Raw genomic sequence first — 21,832 nt, forward strand, 5'->3', positions numbered from 1 at the left:
GTAAGCACTTGGCAGCGTTGGCATTCGGGTGACACCTAACAAGTGTCTGCATGAGAGGTGATGATGTCCACCTCCAGACAGCTAGCATTAAGGGGTTAATATCTGCACTGTGGCCCAGGCTGTCAAACTCACATTCCTGAAGTCCTAAATCCATATTGAGGCACCTAAATGAGTGACCTGATCTTAGCACTCAATGCATGACACCACTGGAATTCAAATCACTTTCGTTTTGGTTCCTGAATATGTACTAAGAGCTTCAGCCCCCCAAGCCTGAAAATTGTGGCCCAAAGAAGTGACAGGAATCTAACATCCCTTTTTAACCCCTGTAGGACTGTGAGGATCCCAACCCTCTGATCCGGGCTCTGGCTGTGCGGACAATGGGCTGCATCCGGGTGGATAAGATAACCGAGTATCTCTGTGAGCCCCTGAGGAAGTGTCTGAAGGACGAGGACCCTTACGTGCGTAAGACAGCAGCAGTCTGCGTGGCAAAGCTTCACGACATCAATGCCCAGCTTGTGGAGGACCAAGGTTTCCTGGACACATTGAAGGACCTCATCTCGGATTCCAACCCTATGGTGATTGTTCTTTTCGGCTTTCATTCGCTGCTGTATGCTGTCTTCAGCCCCTTCCTCTTTTCTCCTCCAGACTGCAACAGACTTGGTCAGTTGCTCTTCCCACTCACTTATCCTCTCCCACTAATCCAAGCATAAACCTCTGCATGGCTCTCTGCATTCATTGCTTCAGCCAGGGGCACTTGGGAAGCTTCCAAAACATGAATATGCTGAGATCTCTTCAGTGGTCCTTAGAAAATGCCATTGTACAAAGGAGGCTTCTTTGGCCTCAAGACGCTGTGGACTCTCCCTCCTCTTCCCCCCTCTCTCCTTGCTTACACTAGAGTATTTAGTGATAGCCTCTCCTGAGAGCTGTGCAGATCTCACTGCTTGCCCTTGTAATCCCCACCTGGCCTGGCCTCCCTTTCCTTTGCTGTCTCTGCAGTATGCTGTTTGTTAGCAGGTAACCATTCAGCCCTTCAAGGTGCATCCCGGGTGAGGAGGCCCTGCTTGCTAGTTGGGTGTAATCCGAAAGGAGACGGATACTGTAATAGCCAGTGACTCCCGTGTGGTTAGTGCCTGCCCTGACAGAGGAATGGAGTAGATGATGCAACAAGTCTTCTCCATTGCAAGGTGTTCTGTGCAAATGTCACTCCCTCATGGCTGTGCAAAGCCAGACAGGCTTAGGAGATGGTGCTTGGAGAGTCATTAAAGCTGTTTTGGGGGACAGGGGTGTGTCACAGAACTCTGCTGATGGTGCAGAAATGGTGCTGATGCCCGTACTGATTTCTGGGTAGTCATTGCCACCAACACAGCCACCTTGACTAAAAACCCAACAGGTGACCAGTGGCCATGATTAGTTGCAGTGCCTGACAAGAGAGGAGCAATATTGGAACAATCCTGCCTGTGTCTGATGCCTTTTCAATCTGTCAGAGCAACTGCGTGGAGCACTGGCACTAGGCAAGAGATGTGCTTAGTCTTAGGAGCCTTCGTGTAAAAGCTATGGATATGTCAAAGTCAATCTCCTCCCGCTCTGCCAGCTGGGCTCTTCCTGCCTGTCAGTTTCTTCCTTGTGCCTCAAAGGGCTACACTTGCTTCTTGCCTTAGGTCTTAGCCCTGCTGCTTCCATCTCCACACTCCTCAAGAGAAGCTTGTCTCTTCTGTGGCTCTCCTGGCTAGGTAAAGAGGCGGGGGAGAGCGCTTACGTGTGATCTGGTGGCTCTAGCCTCTATTCTTTGCAAGGGTTCAGTTACCATCGAGCTGCCATCCAGGAAATTAGGGTCTTGGGAAATGGAAGCTCTGGTGTAATGACTCTGGCATAAAATGGTGGCTGCATTTCACCAGTTCCTTTGTGAGCTCACTGGCTCTTAGTTCATAAAAGTGCTTTGGGTTTCTGGATACCAGTCAGATTGGCTTAGTGAGCATTGGCTCTGAAACATCTAGGGAATCTGGAGCCACGATTCGAAATCCTGTCTAGGTCAGTTTAACCATTCGTCCTTTGGAAGCTGTGTGGCTGTCTTGACTGAGATCTTTACAATCAAGGGCCTGTCTGCTCTGATTGGGCACCCTTTGCACTTATGGGTAGTAATTAGCCTTAACTGGCCAAAATTTCCGTCCCCATCTCTGCTTCAGACCATTTGGCTGCTGCTCTCTAGCCCAGAGGTGGCTGCCTGGATCTAGTTGGTCAGCGTTCTAGGATCCTGCTGAGATGAAAGGTAGGCAGATGTACTACTTACCCACGATGAAAACCCATCTATTCATGGAACATCCACCTAGCGCTTCCTCTTGTGGAGGGGACTTGGCAGCAGCTAGGCCTGCAGCATTATGTCAGAGCTCCCCATCAATGCCAAGGATTTGGGTTCTCTCCTCACAATCAGCCCTTGGCAGCATTTCCAGCTCTGAGTGCTGTGTCCTCCCTCGCTGCTCTGCCAGGATTACTTTGACTGCAGCAATCAGAAGGGCCTAATGGAGGAACAAACCTCCTTGTTCTCTCCAAACCCCTATGCCCTGAAGGGAGCACTACAGCAGAAAGTCAAGAAGCACTTTTGTGTCCCTAAAATGCATTGACAAGTCTGTTTGGCCTGTAGGTACAAACAATTCCCCCTTATGTTTTTTCTTTCAAGCTTGGATGAGCAGATTAGTTTTTAGCTAATGGCCAAGCCCTGTTCTGGTCTCTAGCACAGCACTGATGCCAAAGTTCAATAGTACTGCTAGCCAGCAACTGGGGACTCAGAAGTGAGTGAATAACCCTGCAACACGGGTAGGTTTGTAACATCTCTCACTGTGTTACAGGTTCAGGGGAGACTCATCACATCCCTGATAGCTTGTGGACTTGCCCCTTCCCCTTATCTCCCTCCTCTCCTAAAAGAAAGCCCTGACTTTGGGGCTGGAGAGTATTTCAAACCCTGCTAACCACCATGTCTCCCTCGCCCCTCTCTCTGCTGCCCATCAACTCTTACCACCCACCCAATTAAGCAGCTGCATTGCTGTGCAAACCTCGCAGGCAAGGAGCCAATGGCTTCAAAGGAGATTAATGGTGGTTCTGTGTTTAGGGAGCAAAGGTGTTGTGGTCAGTGTCTGAATAATGGAGGATCCCATCTTCCAAGCTCCAGGGTGAAGGGCTGGGTCTGACTCCAGCTTCACTTCACCAGCACACACTGAATATTTAAAGAGGTTACCATGTGGGCCACAGGACCATACTAACAGTAATTACTCTCCTGTCTCCTGTATCTTTAATTATTTGTGTGAGGGGGGTTGGCACTCAGTTGTCGTTTGGAGTCTCTGAGAGGTGCTGTTGGCAAGGATGTATGTCTGTTTTCAGGGAGCAGTTCTGAGCCCCTTCTTCCTATCCCTAGTTGACTTTCCCCTGTAGCCCAGGTTGGTGGTAGTGTTAAGAAATTGCTTGTGGCTGGTGTGATGGTGAGGCCACTGATAGTCGCAGAGGAGGTCTTAAAGCTTTTTCATGTAGGGTATTCAAATGTGTCTTGTCCAACGAGCGTTTGGTCAAAGAGCTGTGGTTCCCTGGCAGTGTGCGGTGTTCTTGGCTGCCTTGTGGGTCGCCCTGTGGCTGGAGTGCCAGCAGCTGTTCCAAGCCACAATAATGCTCTGCAATTCTTAGTGCCTTTTGCTGAGGTGACCTAAGTGCTTACAGAGGTGGATAAGCCCCCTGGCTTGCAGAAGGAGGAACTTGGGCACAGAGGTTACCCGCAGTAACACAGGTAGCTCCTGGCAGAGCCAGAAATAGAACCTGGGTTTCCTGACCCCCCAGGTCCCCATCCGCGACCCCCCAGGCAATACTGCCTCCTTGCATGTATGTGACTATGAATGGGAAGGTTAGACATGCAAAATGGACATTAATTGCCTGCCTGTCCTCCCTCAGGTGGTGGCTAATGCGGTAGCAGCCCTTTCGGAAATAGCAGAGTCTCACCCAAGCAGTAACCTGCTGGACCTGAACCCCCAGTCTATTAACAAGCTGCTGACTGCCCTGAATGAGTGCACGGAGTGGGGCCAGATCTTCATCCTGGACTGTCTGGCTAACTACATGCCCAAGGATGACCGGGAGGCCCAGAGGTGAGGAGGTGGGGGGAGGGGCTGTGGCTCCTGCTGTTGGGAGGCCCAGAGGTGATGGGGGGGAGGGGCTGGGGAGCCTTCTGTTGGGAGGCCCGGAGGTGGTGGGAGGAGGGGCTGGGGAGCCCGCTATTAGGTTGCTGTGGTATCTGGACATTAGGGATCTAGAAATCAGGCTGATCGGCCAATGACTTGTAAGCTACATGGGACCTATACACTTCTTTCAATGACTAGACCATATAGACCACATCCCTCCAGTGCCAGGTCTCCTCCTCCTCCCCCCCCTTCAAGAACCCAAAACATCTTTTTTGGTTTTTATACCCCGGTCAGTGCAAGGAGCAAGTATCACTAGTGTCCTGGGGCATATCCCTTCCTGTTCTTCATCTGAGGATCCACTGTTATGCTGTTCTGTTCTGTCAAGGAGACCTTGACTCTGCTTCTTCCTGAGTCTATTTTGGCTACTAGGTCACCTCGAGGTGATGGCTCAGAAGTGGCATGAGATACTTTTCTTTGCCAGCTGAGTTAGTTCACCAGCACTGGCAATGAGGGTTCAAGATTGGGACCCTATCTCTGATCCATTGCTGGGTTTGCCCCTCGAGCAGTCCTGTGAGCCCAGATTACTTTCAGGACAGCAGAGCATGAAAGAAATGGTTGAAAGCAGTCCCTAGTGTGAACCAAATACTGGCACAGGCTTGTAACCTTGGTGGTACTAGCCTTAATGTTTGCCTTAAGGGTTAAAACTTTTCTATCCAGTTGCTTTGTATTTGCCTTTTTTGTTCTCCCTTCTCCCCACACCTCTCCCAGCATCTGTGAACGGGTGACGCCCCGGCTGTCCCATGCCAACTCTGCCGTGGTCCTGTCAGCAGTGAAAGTGCTGATGAAGTTCATGGAGATGCTGTCGAAGGACCTGGATTATTATGGCACCCTGCTGAAGAAATTGGCTCCTCCTCTGGTCACACTGCTCTCGGCAGAGCCTGAGCTGCAGTATGTGGCTCTCCGCAACATCAACCTCATCGTGCAGAAGAGGTGAGATGCAGCCGTCTAATGTTAATGGGTAGGGAGGCATAGTCAGCTCCTCCATGCCAGGCCTGGCTGGCTTCAGGCAAACCCCTCTCCCTGCTCAGACCTCAGCAGTAGGGCCTTAACCACCCGGGAATCTAATGCCATGAATACAAGCTACTTTGGAAGCTACACAGCAGAACCTAATATATGTGGCCCAGCCCCTGTTGTGATAGTTGAGTTACAGATGTACAGCTTGAGCTTTCAGAACCCCTCGTGATGAGAATCGTTGGCATGGGCTTGCTTTAAATCCCAATAGGATCCTCCCTCTTCCCTCAGCAGTGTTGGAATCCCAGAGATTCTGTGAATCAAGAAATGAAATGGACTAGAGACGAAGGGTTTGTCTGCACTGCCATCACAGGATGCCATTGCAGCTCAAGGGGGCATAGCCAAGCTCTGACTGAGTTATTTCAGGGCCTGGAGCAGGGAAGCCACTAAAGCACACGCTGTCATGGCTTCACTGCGCTGGTACCTGAACTAGCTAGATCAAAGCTAGGTCTAAACAAGCTCTAATGACCCCCTGTGATTGCAGTGTAGCTCTATCTTTAGAGACCAGCGTCGCTCTCCACGTGACGTGTGCACTATTGGCTGCCTTTTCACACTTTACGCTGTACATGATACAACTGTAAAATTCTTTGTTTCAGTTATCAAATGTGTCTAATGACTTTGGAAAAAATCATTTTTGTAAAAAGAACAGGAGTACTTGTGGCACCTTAGAGACTAACAAATTTGTTTGAGCATAAGCTTTCGTGGGCTACAGCCCACTTCTTCGGATGCATAGAATGGGACATATATTGAGGAGATATATATACACATACAGAGAGCATGAACAGGTGGGAGTTGTCTTACCAACTCTGAGAGGCCAATTAAGTAAGAGGGGAAAAAAAACTATTCTCACACTTCTTATCAAACTGTCTGTACTGGGCTATCTTGATTATCACTTCAAAAGTTTTTTTTCTCTGAGGGAGAGTCCAGATCAGATCTTTACATTTCTCTCCTTGCCATTATTGCATGTTGAAATTAGAAGCTTTTCCTGCAAGTGGAGAGCAAATAGAACTGAGAAAGGTAGGTCAGCTAATAGGTAGTTAAACTAAAAGCCAGTCCCATTCTCAGTTTGGAGAGGACTGATGGTCTAGTGGTTAGGGTACCAGGATAGCACTCCGGAGACCTGGCTTCAAGTTCCACAGCAAGTCAGTCTCTGTGCCTGGATTCCCCATCTGTGCAATAGGGGTAATAGCACGTCTCCACCTCAGGGGTGCGGATAAATACTCTAAGGCCTTGTCTGCCTTTTGCTGACAAAACCAGTGGAGGGTGTACACACTACAATGCTACTTTTTGCAGCAAAACTCTCCTGTTTTGCCAACAAAATAAAACCACCTCAGTGAGAGGCATAGAGCTTTTGGCAGCAAAGTTAGAGAGAACGCATCAGTGTAGATGCTGCCATTCATTGTGTCGCTGTAACTGGTCTCCCCCAGTATCCCACAATGCCCACTGTGACCATTCTGCTCACTGTTCTGAACTCTGCTGCCCTGCAGGCATGCAACCCTCGCCTTTCAAAGGTCCAGAAGCTTTGACATTCCTCAGCATGGAGAATTCATATGCTGAGCATGTGGCTCCCAGCAGCAAAACAGCAAAGGCTCTCCTGCCTGGACTACATTGGTCTGTGGGCTGAGGAGGATGTGGGAGAACTGGGAGGGAATCACAGAACCATTAATGTGGAATCTGGCTCTCCCCAGCACTAGGAACAAAGCGGCAGACAGAGCAGGCTGCTGCTGCTCAGGGGTGAGGAGGGAGAGACTGTTGAGCTGTGTCAAGCCAGGGAAGGAGGCAGGGGCTGATATGGGGGTGGGTATCCCCCTCCCCCTGCCTCAGGATTGGTTGTTTCCAGCTGCTGTCTGGACTTAAGGACAGCATGCTGACACACTCGCTCTCCCCAACACACATGTACTCTGTCTCTGTCTCTCCCCCCACATACTTACACACGCTCCCTGTCACACACTCTTTCCCCACCACACACGGCAGTTGAAAAGCGGCTGGCAAGGCAATTTAGTAGGATGCCCATGGAATGATGGGATTCAGAAATCTGCATAATGTGATGCTATACCTGCCCCATAAGACATTGCAAACCCTTCCCAAAGCACTCTGCAACCAGTTGCACAGTGGGATAGCTACCCAGAGTGCACTGCTCTCTGTGTCAATGTAAGAGTTGCTAGTGTGGATGTGCTTTGCTGACACAAGGAGTATAGTGTAGACATGCAATAGCGGTTTAATTAAAGCGGTTGCTGTACATTGGCATAACTTGTTGACAAAACTCTGTAATGTAGACAAGGCCTAAAGATTGAGCTCCGATGCTATGGTAATAGTGGCCATACAAGTCCCCAAGAGTTTTATATCTTCAGCCCTTTCCTGTTGCCTTGTGCAAGCCCCAGAAGCAGTTGCTACTGCAGAAATAACCCTGTTGTCCTTGAGAAAAGTGTGTTGGGGAAGGAGAGGAGGGAATTGTACTAATTATCTCCAAACTTGTAGCTGATTTTCCCCCCAATTGCGATACTTTTCCCAGCCCTGCTCAGTACTGTTCTTTAGCACTGATATTGTGGTAGAGCCTAGTGGCCAGCTAGATCAGACTCTCCCTGTGGTGGGTGCTGTGCTACTCGAGGCTTTATTGTGCAGCCATCTGTGGTTAAGTTCCTCTGTCACAAGGTCTTGGTCAATTCTTCAGCCCTCTCTACGCTCCAGCATGTGACCAATGCTTCTAGCTAACTCAAAAGGGAATCAGTTTTATGTTTCAGGACATCAGATGATTGCAGAGGTCAGGACATGTTTCTTTTTCTGCCTCCCTCCCGCATGTACAGCATTGTACAACGCAGCTAGCTGCATTAGAAGGGAGAAGGGGTCACTTACCTCAAAAGATTCAGGTACTGCCACTGCCAGAAGCAGGATATTGGGCCTGAAAGATGAATGACCTGATCTAGCAAATCCCATGTTCCCATTCAAGCTGGGTGTGCTGCTTCAGACTTGGAAAGTTGAGGGAATGGTGATGAGGAGCAGCATGCGGCTAACACCGAGTCACTCCCCATTCACCTCACCATGAGGTTCTGGAAGCAGTTATGTGACACAGGTGCATGTCGGACATCCTCAACACATGGGGGGAGGGGGGAATCAGCACTGGATTTTAAAATGGCTCTTTGCTGGTTCGCATGATAAAATGTAGAGAGTTCGAGTGTCATTTAACACTGCCTGTCTCCCTCTCCAGGCCTGAAATCCTGAAGCATGAGATGAAAGTGTTTTTTGTGAAGTACAATGACCCCATCTACGTTAAACTGGAGAAACTGGACATCATGATCCGCCTGGCTTCCCAGGCCAACATTGCTCAGGTCAGCCCTCCTCCCCAGGGGATCCAGCCCCTTGTGCCTGCTGGATGGGGCAGGCTGTGGGAAGGTTGTTCCTCACTGTCACCCTTTGGCCTGGTGTAACAATCTGCAAGTACCTGAAAGGTGTAAATTGTGACTAGAAGACCTGTTCTGGCCAGTGAAATGGGGGAAGGGGATGATGATTGGGTGAAATTAAACCGAGGAGTTGACAACATTACTAGTGGGGGTGGGAATTTCGTAATGGAGAGCTCTGTTAGGGTCTGGACCTAAGCCCACTGAAGCCAATGGAACAACTCCCCTTCTGAGTGCAGCCTTTGGCTCCAGGCCTTAGACTGGGGACTAGTCTCCAAGGGCAGTGATAGAAGCCCCAGGGCTGGCGATATTTAAACTGGCCTGGACTAAGGGCAGAACCCTGTCTTGGCCCTGAGGAGGGCTGGACTGGCCTTCTGGTAAAAGTCCCTTTTTCCAGCACCAGTTTCAGGGGTGGGGGCTGAGTTCTCTAGCATTGCTGCCTTCCAGCATTCTCTACAGACCGGTGCCTGCTGAGAGAGCTAAGCAAGTTCTAGAAGGATCCAGCATCCCAGATCCCCTTTCTCTCTCACTTCACCTCCCATACCAGCATCAGCACTGTACCTTCACTATTACAGTGGGAGAGGTGGAAATTTCTGCTTTACACCTGTGCCCTGCCTATGCACATGCACACCTCAGTAGCATGTGCTTCCTTACCTCCGTTTCTCTCCATTGCCTAAGAGTAGCACTGCAAGCTTCCTTGCTTTCAGCCAGCATTAAACACTGAGGGGGAGCCTTGTCAAGCAGCCATATCTGGTTAGCATTCTGCGAGGGTTTTACTTCACCTCAGCTCTTAAATATTGTGGCTAATGAGATACTAAGGGTGTGTAGCTCTTCAGAACGTTGGCAAACTGTGTCTCTATGGAGCCAGCAGACCACGATGCTGTCAAGAATGTCTTGGCAGCCTGAGTCTGTGGATGTTTAGGAGCCCATTATCACATCCCTTTTGAGGGATCCTGGCCCCCTACTGCCAAAGGACAGGGGCATCTGCTCCAGTGACTCCTTCCAGGCAGGACAGGGCTCACCTTTTTGCCCTCTCTGGCAGGTGCTTGCTGAACTGAAGGAGTACGCGACAGAAGTGGATGTGGACTTTGTGAGGAAGGCAGTCCGAGCCATTGGCCGCTGTGCCATCAAGGTTGAGGTGAGTGGCAGGATGCATTGACCAGCATGACAAGGAGAAGCCTCTTTTTTGGGGGGGAAAGCTGGGGCTGTGGTTAGTTTAACAAGAAATTCAAGCCTGAGCTGCTTAACTAACCAAAGCTACACCAGCTGGGAGAGAAGGGAAGGGTGATCTTCATACATGGTTCCTCTAGATGTGCCCTCATGCATCAGCTGTTCCTCATGTGCTGTGTTTAGTCGTGTCCTAACCGCAAGAGACCAGATTCAGAAGTAGGGTGCAGAAAGGTGTAACTTCACAGTTGGATTGAATTAATCGTCCCATGACTCATACATCCCCTCTTCCTCTCTCCTCCATTCGAAGTGCTAAGCACTTATAGGCTCAAGGAACAAGAACTAGAAAAATCTCTGCTTTTGCTTTCTCAGTGCTGAAGCAAGCTCGAGAGAGATGGGACTGCAGTTGTTCCGTGAGATATATTTCCATCAGTATTTCTAGAGAGCGGCATGGAATTTATTTAATCCGGTCTCAATTGTCAAGGCTTCTGCTCTAGTACTGCTGTATCCTTGGGCCTTTTACCCCTGTGCTAAAGTGGCTATTGCTTGCGACAGACTGGACAGGGAAATAGGTATTTATAAGCTTCATCAGTGAAGCAAATGATTAACAGTTTGTCTTGTTGAGTGACTGTAGGAGTCTTGGGATTAAGTTAAACCTTCACTTGGGTGTGTCGGAGGCTTTGTTCCCACTCAGGAGTAATTTGGAGGAAAGGTCTATTGAACCTTCCTGAAATTCCGGACGGCCCTTCCCCATGGCTTTGTGTTGTCTCCAAGCCACCTATTTATAGACAAATTCAGGATGAATTGGATTTGACAGATGTTAAATTGTGTATTAATGCCAAATACTCTAAAGCAAATTAGAGAAATAGCTTGGCGATAGCAACCCAGCCGTTAGAAATAAACTGTTAAACAAGGCATAACTGGAACTAATTTGGCCTTCCCTCACTCAAATCCACTGTGGGTGTGTGAATCTCAGTGAGAACCTAGTTAGCCCTGTTTGGAGCTCTCTCTACACAAATCCCATCATTCTGCAGAGGAGAGATCCTCTTCTCAGCTGAGCGTCTTACCATGTGCAATATTTGGCTCTGCTGTTGAACTTTCCCTTTGCGGTTGACTTATCACCGTGATCTCAGATGAACAATGTTAATAAAATTATAGACTCCCAGCCTCTGCCTTTAACATAGACGTCTGGCAGGCTTCAGAGTCAACATCACCATTGTGGTAGTCAGGACAGGAAGCCTCTACTGGCACAGAAACATGAGAAATGAACAGGCTACGTCATTTATTAGTAAGTGCTGCATATAGGCAACATGTCATGTGGCTCGGGCTTAAATTTTGTGTTAAAAGTGAGATGAAGAAAAGATTAATATTCTTTCCCCATAGATAGGGCAACTGTTAAAGTGAGTTTGCCTGCTAGTGATCAGGACACGCTCTGCTTGTTTGTGTCATTAGCATAGTGCTCTACCTAATGTGGCTGGAGTGGCTGCCATAGCAAGGCCCTACACTTGTAGGCATGTATCTGTCGTGTGATAACTTTGGAACACTGTATCTAATCAATTTCCCTAGAATGCTCCCTGAAATTTTGGATTTTTAACAGAACAGGGACTTAGAGGGGTGGGTATGGACTTAGTGATGGGAGGGTGGGGAGCAAGGATCTGCAAGAAAATGGCAGGCAGGGAGTCTGGGAAGTTGTGATGGACTTCCCCGGAGTGCAACCTGGAATTGGGGTAATGCTGAGCCTTCTGTCTCACCAGACTGGGCTCCCTTACTCACTGATACTATGACAAGTTGCAGACCTCTCCTGGTCCTGCACTCACACAAACATTTACACAGGCAGGGACACACCCAGCTGCAGCTACATGAATGCCTTTGCCAGTCACACAACAATAGAGAGGCTTCTGCCCCCAACCTATGACCCCAGAGCTGTACTGTCTTGCCCTGACCAGAGTAAGTTTATTACCCAGTCTGCCCCTCCCTCCCTCAGTGTGCACTGCACAATGCACCAGCTCCTGTTACTGAGCGGATTTCCTTTTGCACTTCAAACAACACACTATTTTAGGTAAAAAGTATAAAACAGATTTATTAACTACAGAAAGATGAAGTGGTTATAAGTAATAGCGTACAGCTCAAAGTTGGTTACCTAAGAAATAAACAAAATAACAATCGAAGTTCTATATACTAGACAGTATTTGAATCAAGCAGTGTCTCACCCTGATGGTACAGGCAGTTTACAGATCTTTCACACGCAGGCTGGGATTCCTTCTTTCCTGCCTGGGACCACCTTCCCCAGCTCAGTTTTTGTTCCTGAGGTGTTTCCAGGTGTTGAGTTGTAGGGGCAGTGAGGCCCAGTGGTTGTCACTTCCCCCTTTTATAGCTTCTTCCATGTGGAGGGAACTTCTTTGTTCCAAGCAAAATCCCCAACACAGTTAGTGGAAAAGTACAGGCACAAGATGGAGTCCAATATCACATGCCCTTGTATGCTTCGATTAGTCATAGCAGCCATTACTCATATACCCACTGAAGTGTCCACAGGAAAGCCCATCAGATGAGGATAAGCTTTCCCCATGGCCTCAGGGGCGCTGGAACAATTTTTATAGTTGTTCGTTTCGTCGATCAAAGGGGCCATAGGGTTTATAGTGAGGGTGCTGAGAGCTATTGAACCAAACTGTAAACCCTTTATATAATGGAAACCACTTCAAGCCAGGGGGTGTGGCAGCACCCCAACACCCTTAATTCCAGCATCTATGCATGGCCCATTGTTTTTGTTGATAGGCCGTTATCTTGAATAGTCCATTTACAATGTGCTGACTAGACTAGATGTAAACTAACTTGTGGGAGTTAAGTTATCCAGGAGCAAGCACATTTGAAATACAGATGCATAGTCAATATTCATGACTCCAGATACAAAAGTGATATGTGCATACAAATGGGATAATCATATTCAGCGAACCATAACTTTTCCATTGATGCCTCAAATGACATATTTTGTACAAGATGCATCACAATTCGATCACAATCGCCTCATAATTATAACATGATGGCGAATATGGGAGCACTGAGTATCACAGAAGTATGGGGAGGGAAGCAGAGACCTGGAGTGAGGGAGAAATGAAGATCGGGTGGGAGGGGGAAAAGTGGAAACCTGGAAGTGAGGAGAAATGCATGGAGAGCAGAGACCCTGGCATGGGAGGGACAGTGCTGACCCCTGGTATGGGTGTAGGGGAGAAATGAGGGCACATGGAATCCCTGTCAAGGGGGAGAATGGGCGGCAATGGTATGGGGGAAAAGGGTAATTAAGAGAGCCCACAGCCTCTGGCAAGGGGGGGAGGAGGAAATGGGGAGCATAAGAGCCCCTGGCAGTAGGGAGCATGGTGGGGGGAGTTGCAGGGAGTTTCTGCGAGAGAGGGGGACGGGAGGGTGACCCCCACTGAGCTTGCGGAGGGGATGGAGGATACAAAGAGCTCCTGGTATGTGCGAAGAGCTCCGCTGAAACAAGCTGTGAGGTGTGCATCCCTCTAGTGTGTACAGGAGCTGTCCGAGGGGATACAGGTGCCTCTGCTTTCAGTGCCCAGAAACGCTGCCTTGCTGCTGGTACCACTCTCACTCCATCTCTGGGGATGCACCAAATGCAGTGGGACTCCCTGGGGGGGCTGTCAGTTCTCTCTGTTCTCATCTGCTGCTGACTGACCATGTTCCTCTCTTCTCTGAACAGCAATCAGCAGAGCGCTGCGTCAGCACGCTGCTCGACCTCATCCAGACCAAAGTCAACTATGTGGTGCAAGAAGCCATTGTGGTCATTAAGGACATCTTCCGCAAGTACCCCAACAAGTATGTGAGCACCACCTGCTGACCACTCCCCTGAGTGCTGCTCCAGTGAGCCTGAGCAAATGCTCACTGGGCCAGGCTTGCTGGCGTGCTTTGCTGCTGCTCTTACAGCTCAGTCTAGCAAGCCTTTCAACGGCTTGGTATAAGGGAGGGCCTGTTCTGGGGGAATCTTTTTGCGCCTGCCCCATTTTTTTAAGACCCCATTTAGGAACCCCCCCCCCCCAGTCATGCACAAACTGGATTTTGGAATAGATAAACAAGTTTGTAACTACAAAAGGTAAATTTTAAGTGATCGCAAACAGATCAAAGCAGATTACTGAGCAAATAAAACAAAACACGCAAACTAAGCTTAATAGACTAAGGAATACTGGCTACAAATAATAATTTCTCACCCTAAATGTTGTTTCAAGCAGGTTGCAGAGTTTCTTGAAGGTAAACTGCACCGCTTGCAGCTTAAATCTCCAGGGATTCCTTTTACAGGCTGACTTTTCTCGCCTGGGCTCAGCCCCTGCCTCCACCAGCTTAGTTCCTTTGTTTCTTCAGGTGTTTTCAGCAGTCTTCCTTCTTGGGTGGGGAGGCAATGGAGAAGAGCCCTGATTAACTCGCTCCCCAGCCTTAAATAGGATTTGCATATGGCAGGAATCCTTTGTTTCCCATCCTGTGGAAAAATACCAGCAATTTAAGAGCTCCTGTATCAGGTGACATGATCACATGACCCTGCAGCGTCAAAGCAGTATCCCAGGAAACTTCTCAGGAAGGCGGGAGATTAGTAACTTCAAAGCCCTATGGTCCATCCAGGCTGTTTGCATACTGTCTGGTAGGCATTCCCCAGGTGAAAACACAGTTGTAATGATTACTTAGTCAATATTTCTAATTTCAGATACATGCATACAAATTAGATAATCACATTCAGTAAATCATAACCTTTCCAATGATACATGACCCATCTTCCATAAAACATATCTTAGTTATGCCATATTCATATCATAACAATATTTCTATGAAGAATATGGGGTGTAATGTCACAACTGCCACTGTGCTGGAGAAGATAGCAGAGGATGACCAGGATGAGTAGCTTATGACTTAATTCTCTAGAGAGGCTAGAGGATCCAGGCCTATACCCTCTGAAAAAGCGATGACGTAGCTGAAGTAGACCCAGCCCTAGTGTGCGTGGCAGACTTGCACTATACAAATATCTGATTTTGTCAAAGGCAAAAGCCCTAGGCACCAACTGCTGCTAACGAAGGGTCTGTCTCTAGATGCTATCTCTGAACAGAGACTCTGAACAGAGTCACAGCAGAGACTCCCCAAAGGCAGCGGTAGGAGCCAGCAGCTGGAGAAGCGTTTGGAGGAGAAGAATGCACATGCTGGAGCCCTTGGAATCTCCTGGCTTTTGTTTGACTGTACCATTGCCAAGTACAGTCAAACAAAGGGAGACAAGGGGAGCTGAGCTAAGGGAGCCTCCCTTCTGATGGGCTAACGTGATTCCTGCAAAGGGCTTCCTGTATTCTTTGGTTTCAGTTGACCTAAAGCAAAAATGTTGCTTTCTCAATATCTGACTCTTCTCACAACCTCTCCTGTTCACACTCCAGCCACCCCCTTTTCCATGGTCTCAATCCTCTCTTCCTTTCTTTTTTCAGTCACTCACCAGTAGCTTCAATGATCTAAACCTAGCAGCAAGGGCCTGTAGTAACTCTCCTCTTTCCCCGCTGGCCATGACACAATGGAACAGACCTGACTGAACCTAGCGGGAAGACTCAGACTGCTCTGAGAGGCTGTGTGTAGATGCAGGGTGTGTTAGTCACGCTAGAAGGAACGATCTTAACTCTTGTCAAGATAGGCTCATGCTCTGGGGCATTCATTCACTGTAGCTCAGACTTCCAGTAATCTCATCTCTACCGGAAAACAGCCCTGAACTTGAGAGTAGCCTTTCAGGGGGCGGGGAGTGTGACACACCTCACTACTTACCACCTTACCTTTGTGCACAACATGCCAGTTCACGCACTGCAAAGAAACTCTCCTGGGGGGAGGCCAGGGGTGGTAGGATTTGTCTGGTTCCCCATGAGCTGCTTAACTCTGTGTCTGCTGCCGTGAAGGTACGAGAGCGTGATTGCCACCCTGTGTGAGAATCTGGACTCTCTTGACGAGCCTGAGGCCCGGGCTGCCATGATTTGGATTGTGGGAGAATACGCGGAGCGAATTGACAACGCGGATGAGCTGCTGGAGAGCTTTCTGGAGGGCTTCCATGATGAGAGCACCCAGGTGATGGGATGGAGCTGGAAAGTCAGATGGACAGGGCTGGGGGAAGGATGGATCACAGAACTTGTTCTCTCTAGGTCACTGCTTAACCTTTACAAAGAGACCTGGATCTTGAGCTATCCTTTCCCCAAAGATCTGTGCCCCTAAGATGAGGTTTGCAGGGCCAGCATGGGGGAAGCCGCTCGTGCTGTTCCTGTTCTCTGGATGAACTGAGCACTCTGGTCTGCAGAGCTATCCCTAAGACTGTGTAGTGTTTCAGTTATCCATTAACTTGTAAACTGCCTCCAGAGTTCTGTGAGTGGTCCCTGTGTGAATGTCTGTGCTGCTCATTTACAGGAGACTTAGCCAGGAAGCAAAGATGTATTTGTAGCTTGTATGCTGTGCTGGGTGGTTGTGCTGAGCTGAGCAGTGTAATTACTTCTTCATTTCCCTAAACACTTTCACCCCATGGGATGTTCTTGAGAGCATGACTTCTGCACCTTGTCCCCAGGCGATGGGATCTCAGTCAGTTCTCAGATCAGGACATGCCCACAATCCCTTCTGCTGTGGTAAACTAAGGTCAAGGCAAAACAATTGAAACACTGGGTGTAGCTCTAGATTCTGCCTCTAGCCTGGAGGAGGCAGGGAGTGAGCTTGTGAGGCTGCCCTAACCCTAGGATTGTTTGGGGATTAATACAATAAACTGGGCCTGGGAGATGTAGAGTCTATTCCTGCCTCTGCCACTGACATCCTGAGTGACCTTGGGCAAATCACTTAGTCCCTCTGTGTCTCAGTTTCCCATCTGTAAAATGGGGGTAATACTTCCCCACAACACTCTGGAAGGGGAGGATAAGCTTATTCACGTTTATAAAATGCTCTGATACTGACATGGGGAAGGGGCCTGGAGAAAAGTCTATAAATAAACATAAAACATCCAAATAAACTGTATGTACCATAACATTTCAGATCAAGGGGAAGAGGGAAATTGACCATCCTCATGTGGGTGTGACTCGTAAATTCTTTTTTAAAGCCAGGAGAGACTGTTCAGCTCATCTAGCCTGACCTCCTGCATACACTGGCTCTAGAATTTCACCCCAGTTGTTCTCCCATTGAACCTAATAACCTGTAATTGAACCCTCTGAGATTGTGGGCCGTAGCAGGTCTGAACAGGAGTGAGTGGTTTAAGGAGGTTGCTTATCTGGCCTGCGATGGTCTTGTTGGTCTGTTGGCTGATGACTGTTTAAAGCATCCCCCACTTCTAGTTGGTCACCCTGGGTTAGAGTTTTCAACTGGTGCAGGCTTGTATCCGTGCACGATGGGAGTTGCATTTGCTGGTGAGGTGCACGTACTTGACATTCAGATGTGCACATGCCTCCCATGGTCTGCCTGCTTCCTAACTCTCTCCTGCCTGCACTGTGCAGGTCCAGCTGCAGCTGCTGACTGCCATTGTGAAGCTCTTCCTAAAGAAGCCCACTGAGACCCAGGAGCTGGTGCAGCAGGTGCTGAGCCTGGCTACTCAGGTGTGTAACAAGCTCTCGCCCATGAGAAAGGGACGGTTTGCCCACCACCTCTAAAGCTAGCAGTGCTTTCAGACTAGCATTTATGGACAGTGTGGGGCTTGCTGTGTCAGAATGGGGAACGGCCTGGGCTGTCCCGTTACAGAATGAAGAGGGGCAAATAGTGGGAGAACTAGACAGAGGGACTCCCCAGCCGTTTAGCTTTGCTCCAGAATCAGAGGGGTTGCAATGTTATTGATGGGGGAGTTGCTGAGCTGCTGCTGGCGGCGGTGTTGCCTGCACAGCTGGGCAGCTGGAGAGCGGCGGCTGCTGGCCGGGAGCCCAGCTCTGAAGGCAGAGCCGCGGCCAGCAGCAGCGCAGAAGTAAGCATGGCATGGTATGGTATTGCCACCCTGACTTCTGCACTGCTGCCTGCACAGCTGGGCCTTCAGGCAGCAGCTGCCACTCTCAGGCCGCCCAGCTCTGATGGCAGCAATGCAGAACTAAGGGTGGCAATACCCCTCCCCCCTAAAATAACCTTGTGACTCCCCTGCAACTCCGTTTTTGGTCAGGACCCTCAATTTGCACAATGCTGGTCTCCCCCGTGAAATCTGTATAGTACAAGGTAAAAGCACACACAAGACCAGATTTCATGGTCCGTGACGCGTTTTTCATGGCCGTGAATTTGGTAGGGCCCTAATCATGTTAGTTGGAAGGGCTTTATGGAAACAGACGGAGGGTTTTCTTGGCTAGTTTTATGTATGATAGAAACCTCTCTACATGCAATTAAATGCTTTGGAGATTATCATTCGTGCTAAATAAGTCACTAAAATTAAACCTTTTAAAGCTTTCCAGAAATTCCCAGCCTTGATCTCCTCTTGAGCCCATTTTGCTCTGTTGCAGCCTTACCACAAAACTGCTTACGACCGACTTCTTAAGAACAGGGAGAAGAGCTGCCTGTCTTTCTCTATCCCTTGTTGTTTCCCCACTAAAGAATACACCCCAAAATGCTTACACCTTGCAGCATGTGTACAACTGGCAGAGTTGATTATATTTTTCTATTCTGCCCCCATTCCCTTACCAAATACCTGCAGCAGAATTTGTCGGGGCAGTTGGCCTCTGTCCTGGAGGGAGATTATTAATGCTGCTTCCTAGGCCAATGATTAGTAGTCTGTATCCTCTTCCCCTGCTAGATTCAGCCAGCCCATGAATTGCTCTAATTGCTGCATTTCCCAAAGGACTCTGATAATCCGGACCTGCGGGACCGTGGCTACATCTACTGGCGTCTGCTCTCCACTGATCCTGTAGCTGCCAAGGAAGTGGTGCTTGCGGAGAAGCCCCTCATCTCCGAGGAGACGGACCTGATTGAGCCGACCCTGCTGGATGAGCTGATCTGTTACATTGGCACGCTGGCCTCTGTCTATCATAAGCCTCCCAGTGCCTTCGTGGAGGGGAGCAGAGGCATTGTGCATAAGAGCTTGCCTCCGCGGACAGGGTCGTGAGTACCTGGCATCTCTCTAGCTGCATCCAGCAGTCTTTTTCTGTTCCTTCTGTTGACAGTATCTGCCCTCTGCAGACTCTACCTGGAAACTGCCAGCACTTGTTCATTTAGGCTGAGCAGTGCTGAGCCACGCTCAGTCCGCCCCTTCCCAGGGATGGACTTCACCATGGGGCCAAGTTACCCCTCCATATTCTCAGCAGTACATGATCCCCTTGCAGGGTCTGCAGAGGCCACTGATGATCTCAGCATTGAACTGAAGATCTTTTGAGGTGCCATCTGGTGTTGGCTTCTGGTGCATGGCTTATCTCTATCCACTGGGGAGAGCGTCCCCCTGCAGTAGTAAGTCAGCATAGATTGAAGTAAGTGGCCCCCTTTAGATCCAGTGTTCAGGGTACACGTGCAAGTGGAAGGCAAGTCTCTGATCAGTATAATAATGCTGAAATATTGGCCCTGTGGCTTGGGTGGGCTCTGGCTGGGAGAGAATGTCTCTCAATATTCCTTGCCCTAGCCTGTTGGAATGAAATCTGTTCCTTTTGCAGTGAGGCCGGATGTCTGTTAGGTCACCCAGATCTCCCTATGGTGTCACATGTTTCATCTTCTCTAACTCCCTCTGCAGGAGCGAAAGTGCAGAGAGCCCTGACGCAGCCCCATCAGGAGCCCCACCTTCAGAGCAACCAGCTGTCATCCCAACTCAGGGTGACCTCCTTGGTGACCTCCTGAACCTTGACCTGGGCCCCCCAGTGAGCGGACCTCCTGTTGCTACATCCTCTGTGCAGATGGGGGCTGTGGATCTTCTTGGAGGTGGCTTGGACAGCTTGGTAGGTCATGGGTTTGTATGCTTGATTTCTAATGGACAGTGCGTTGGTTGTGAATCAAGGTATGTCCCTCGCTGACAGCTGTGCTCATCTGTTGTCTGGCTGTGTCAATAACCTAAACCACTATGGAGCATCCTGCTAATGATACACTAGGCTTCCATCATCACCTTACTGGTGAATCCAGGTCCATGTAGTGCACACCTTCCATTCCAGTTGTATGTGCTCTAGCCTAGGTTCTTACCATCCTGAGGCTGGGATTTGGACTTCGAGCACACACCATGTAATGGGAAGCAGTGGACACAGCATGGTCTGGCTTCTAAACTGGCATGCTTTCCCAGCAAGGCTGGAAATCCCTGACCTGGGCAGTCAGTGTGTTGGCAGGGCACCCAGCACAAGAGGACTGGGAGTTGTTGGAGAGCCAGGCTGATGTCAAAATGGAACGCTGGCTTGGCATGAAAAGCGGCTGGATTCCAAAGCTTCCTCTGAGCTCTAGGCCTGTTACTGGTCTGGCGTAAGGGCTGCTCACCTCTTTGTTCTGTCCCTAGCAAGCAGGTGCCATGGTGGTCCCTCCCTGATGTGGGAGGAAGGCTCCCAGAAGGTCTGTAGTAGCCTATTTGTGAGCTGAAAAATCAGTAGCCAGAGAAATAACTAGTGTTCTGCTAGGGGCCCTTTAAAGGGGTGTAGATCTGGCCCAAGTAACAAGTCAGAACTGTTTGCTCAGTTTCCTGGGTTGGTGTCAGCAAAGTAGGGTATCCGTGTGAACAAACCAGAGGAGGGCTCTGCTCATAGGTGCTTTAAGCTGGCAGAAACATGTGGTGTCATCCAAGATGCAGGTTCCAAAGCTAAAAAGCACCAGCCAACACGGCACCTCCCTGGCTCTGTTCGTGTCCTGGGATAGGGTCTCTCTGGGGACCTGTTGACTCCAGTGTTTTAGTTGCCCCCTGAATACTTATGCCAGTCTGATGTACTGAGTGGCAATGAAGTTGGACTAATTTCTGTTCCCTCCCTCCCCTTCTCTTGTTTCCCTGTTTGTCTCTCTTCTCTCCTGGCTTGTGTCTCTGTGCATGTGGCTGGCTCTTCTCTTCACCTTGCCTGCTTCTTCTTGGAGATGGGGGATGAGTCTGAAGGGGTATGGATCAGCCCTTTTTACTAGCTCTCTGGAATATACCTAGCCAACCTCCCGTGTGCTCCCCTCACCGATCCCTGCTCCCTGTCACTGTAGTATAGAAGGAACAGTTGGAGTTTGTGAGCTACTATATGCCTGGAGTGGGGTATGAAGAAAGGCCATCAGTTAGCTTGGTTCAAGGCCATCAGACCCATGTTTCATATAGTGCCGTCCCACTCAAATTGTAGCCAACTACCTTAGATCCTTCGGGGCTCCCACTGGGAACCTGCTCCAACACCCAATACCCCACCTCCAAGGCAGCAGAGAAGAGAGAAACTTTGTTCTATAAGAGTGTCTATGAGTTCCCCATCTCTTCTAAACTATCGGTCTCTCTGGCTGTTTCTGTCCTTGTCTCTGCTCTTGGTTGGTGTGTGTGTGATGCTTAGCTTGTTGGATGTTGGCAAAAAGCAGATCTGAAGCAGACTGTGAAATAACAAATGTGTCCCAGTGCCTCGAAGCCACAGGGCCTGCTAAGCAGTCTTGGAACAGTTCCTGACCCCACCCTTCGTCCAGTGCTTTTTAAAGAGCCATTGGTAAAATGGGTCATGGCTGTGTGTGTTGGAGATCCCCCCCCCCCCCCCATCTGACCCGCTCTTTATTCGCCTGCCACTGCTCTCAGTGATGTTCCTCTTTCTTGTCTCTTTGCAGCTGAGAAGCGATGTAGGAGGCAGTCCTGCAGTGAGTTTGCATCTTCCATGTTTACCAGTCTGTCACATTTTGCACCTTCCTTTTTGTTCTCTCGTTTCTTTCATGGTGCCCAGAGTAACTGGCTTCCTTGTTTCATACAGATGGGTGGCACCGGCTTTACAGCTCCCAGCGCAGTGATGCCTGCAAACCTCGGGCCACCCCCCAGTGGTGGCTTGGGAGACCTCTTTGATCTGGCCGGTGGAGTGGGCACACTGTCAGGATCCCACGTAGCACCCAAAACAGTGAGTGGCACTGCCTGTACTGACCTCCCACCCAAGGCTTTGGCTCTAGCTATTTGGGCTCTAACGTTGCCAGGTT

At 49.4% G+C, this 21,832-nt stretch overlaps 1 protein-coding gene across 1 annotated transcript in view; it reads left to right on the top strand.

The window, feature by feature from the left end:
- AP1B1 (adaptor related protein complex 1 subunit beta 1) overlaps nucleotides 1-21,832 on the top strand; it is a 74,850-nt gene that overhangs the window by 43,747 nt on the left and 9,271 nt on the right. The window contains exons 5-16 of the mRNA XM_065418045.1: nucleotides 330-575; nucleotides 3,931-4,121; nucleotides 4,923-5,144; nucleotides 8,431-8,551; nucleotides 9,663-9,758; nucleotides 13,500-13,615; nucleotides 15,709-15,874; nucleotides 17,272-17,370; nucleotides 18,585-18,844; nucleotides 19,464-19,665; nucleotides 20,771-20,791; nucleotides 21,616-21,756. Coding sequence (XP_065274117.1) covers nucleotides 330-575; nucleotides 3,931-4,121; nucleotides 4,923-5,144; nucleotides 8,431-8,551; nucleotides 9,663-9,758; nucleotides 13,500-13,615; nucleotides 15,709-15,874; nucleotides 17,272-17,370; nucleotides 18,585-18,844; nucleotides 19,464-19,665; nucleotides 20,771-20,791; nucleotides 21,616-21,756 — 1,881 coding nt within the window. The remainder of the gene's footprint in view (nucleotides 1-329; nucleotides 576-3,930; nucleotides 4,122-4,922; nucleotides 5,145-8,430; nucleotides 8,552-9,662; nucleotides 9,759-13,499; nucleotides 13,616-15,708; nucleotides 15,875-17,271; nucleotides 17,371-18,584; nucleotides 18,845-19,463; nucleotides 19,666-20,770; nucleotides 20,792-21,615; nucleotides 21,757-21,832) is intronic.

The sequence above is a fragment of the Emys orbicularis genome, chromosome 16 (assembly GCF_028017835.1).
Source record: "Emys orbicularis isolate rEmyOrb1 chromosome 16, rEmyOrb1.hap1, whole genome shotgun sequence".
Classification (NCBI taxonomy): Eukaryota; Metazoa; Chordata; order Testudines; family Emydidae; genus Emys; species Emys orbicularis.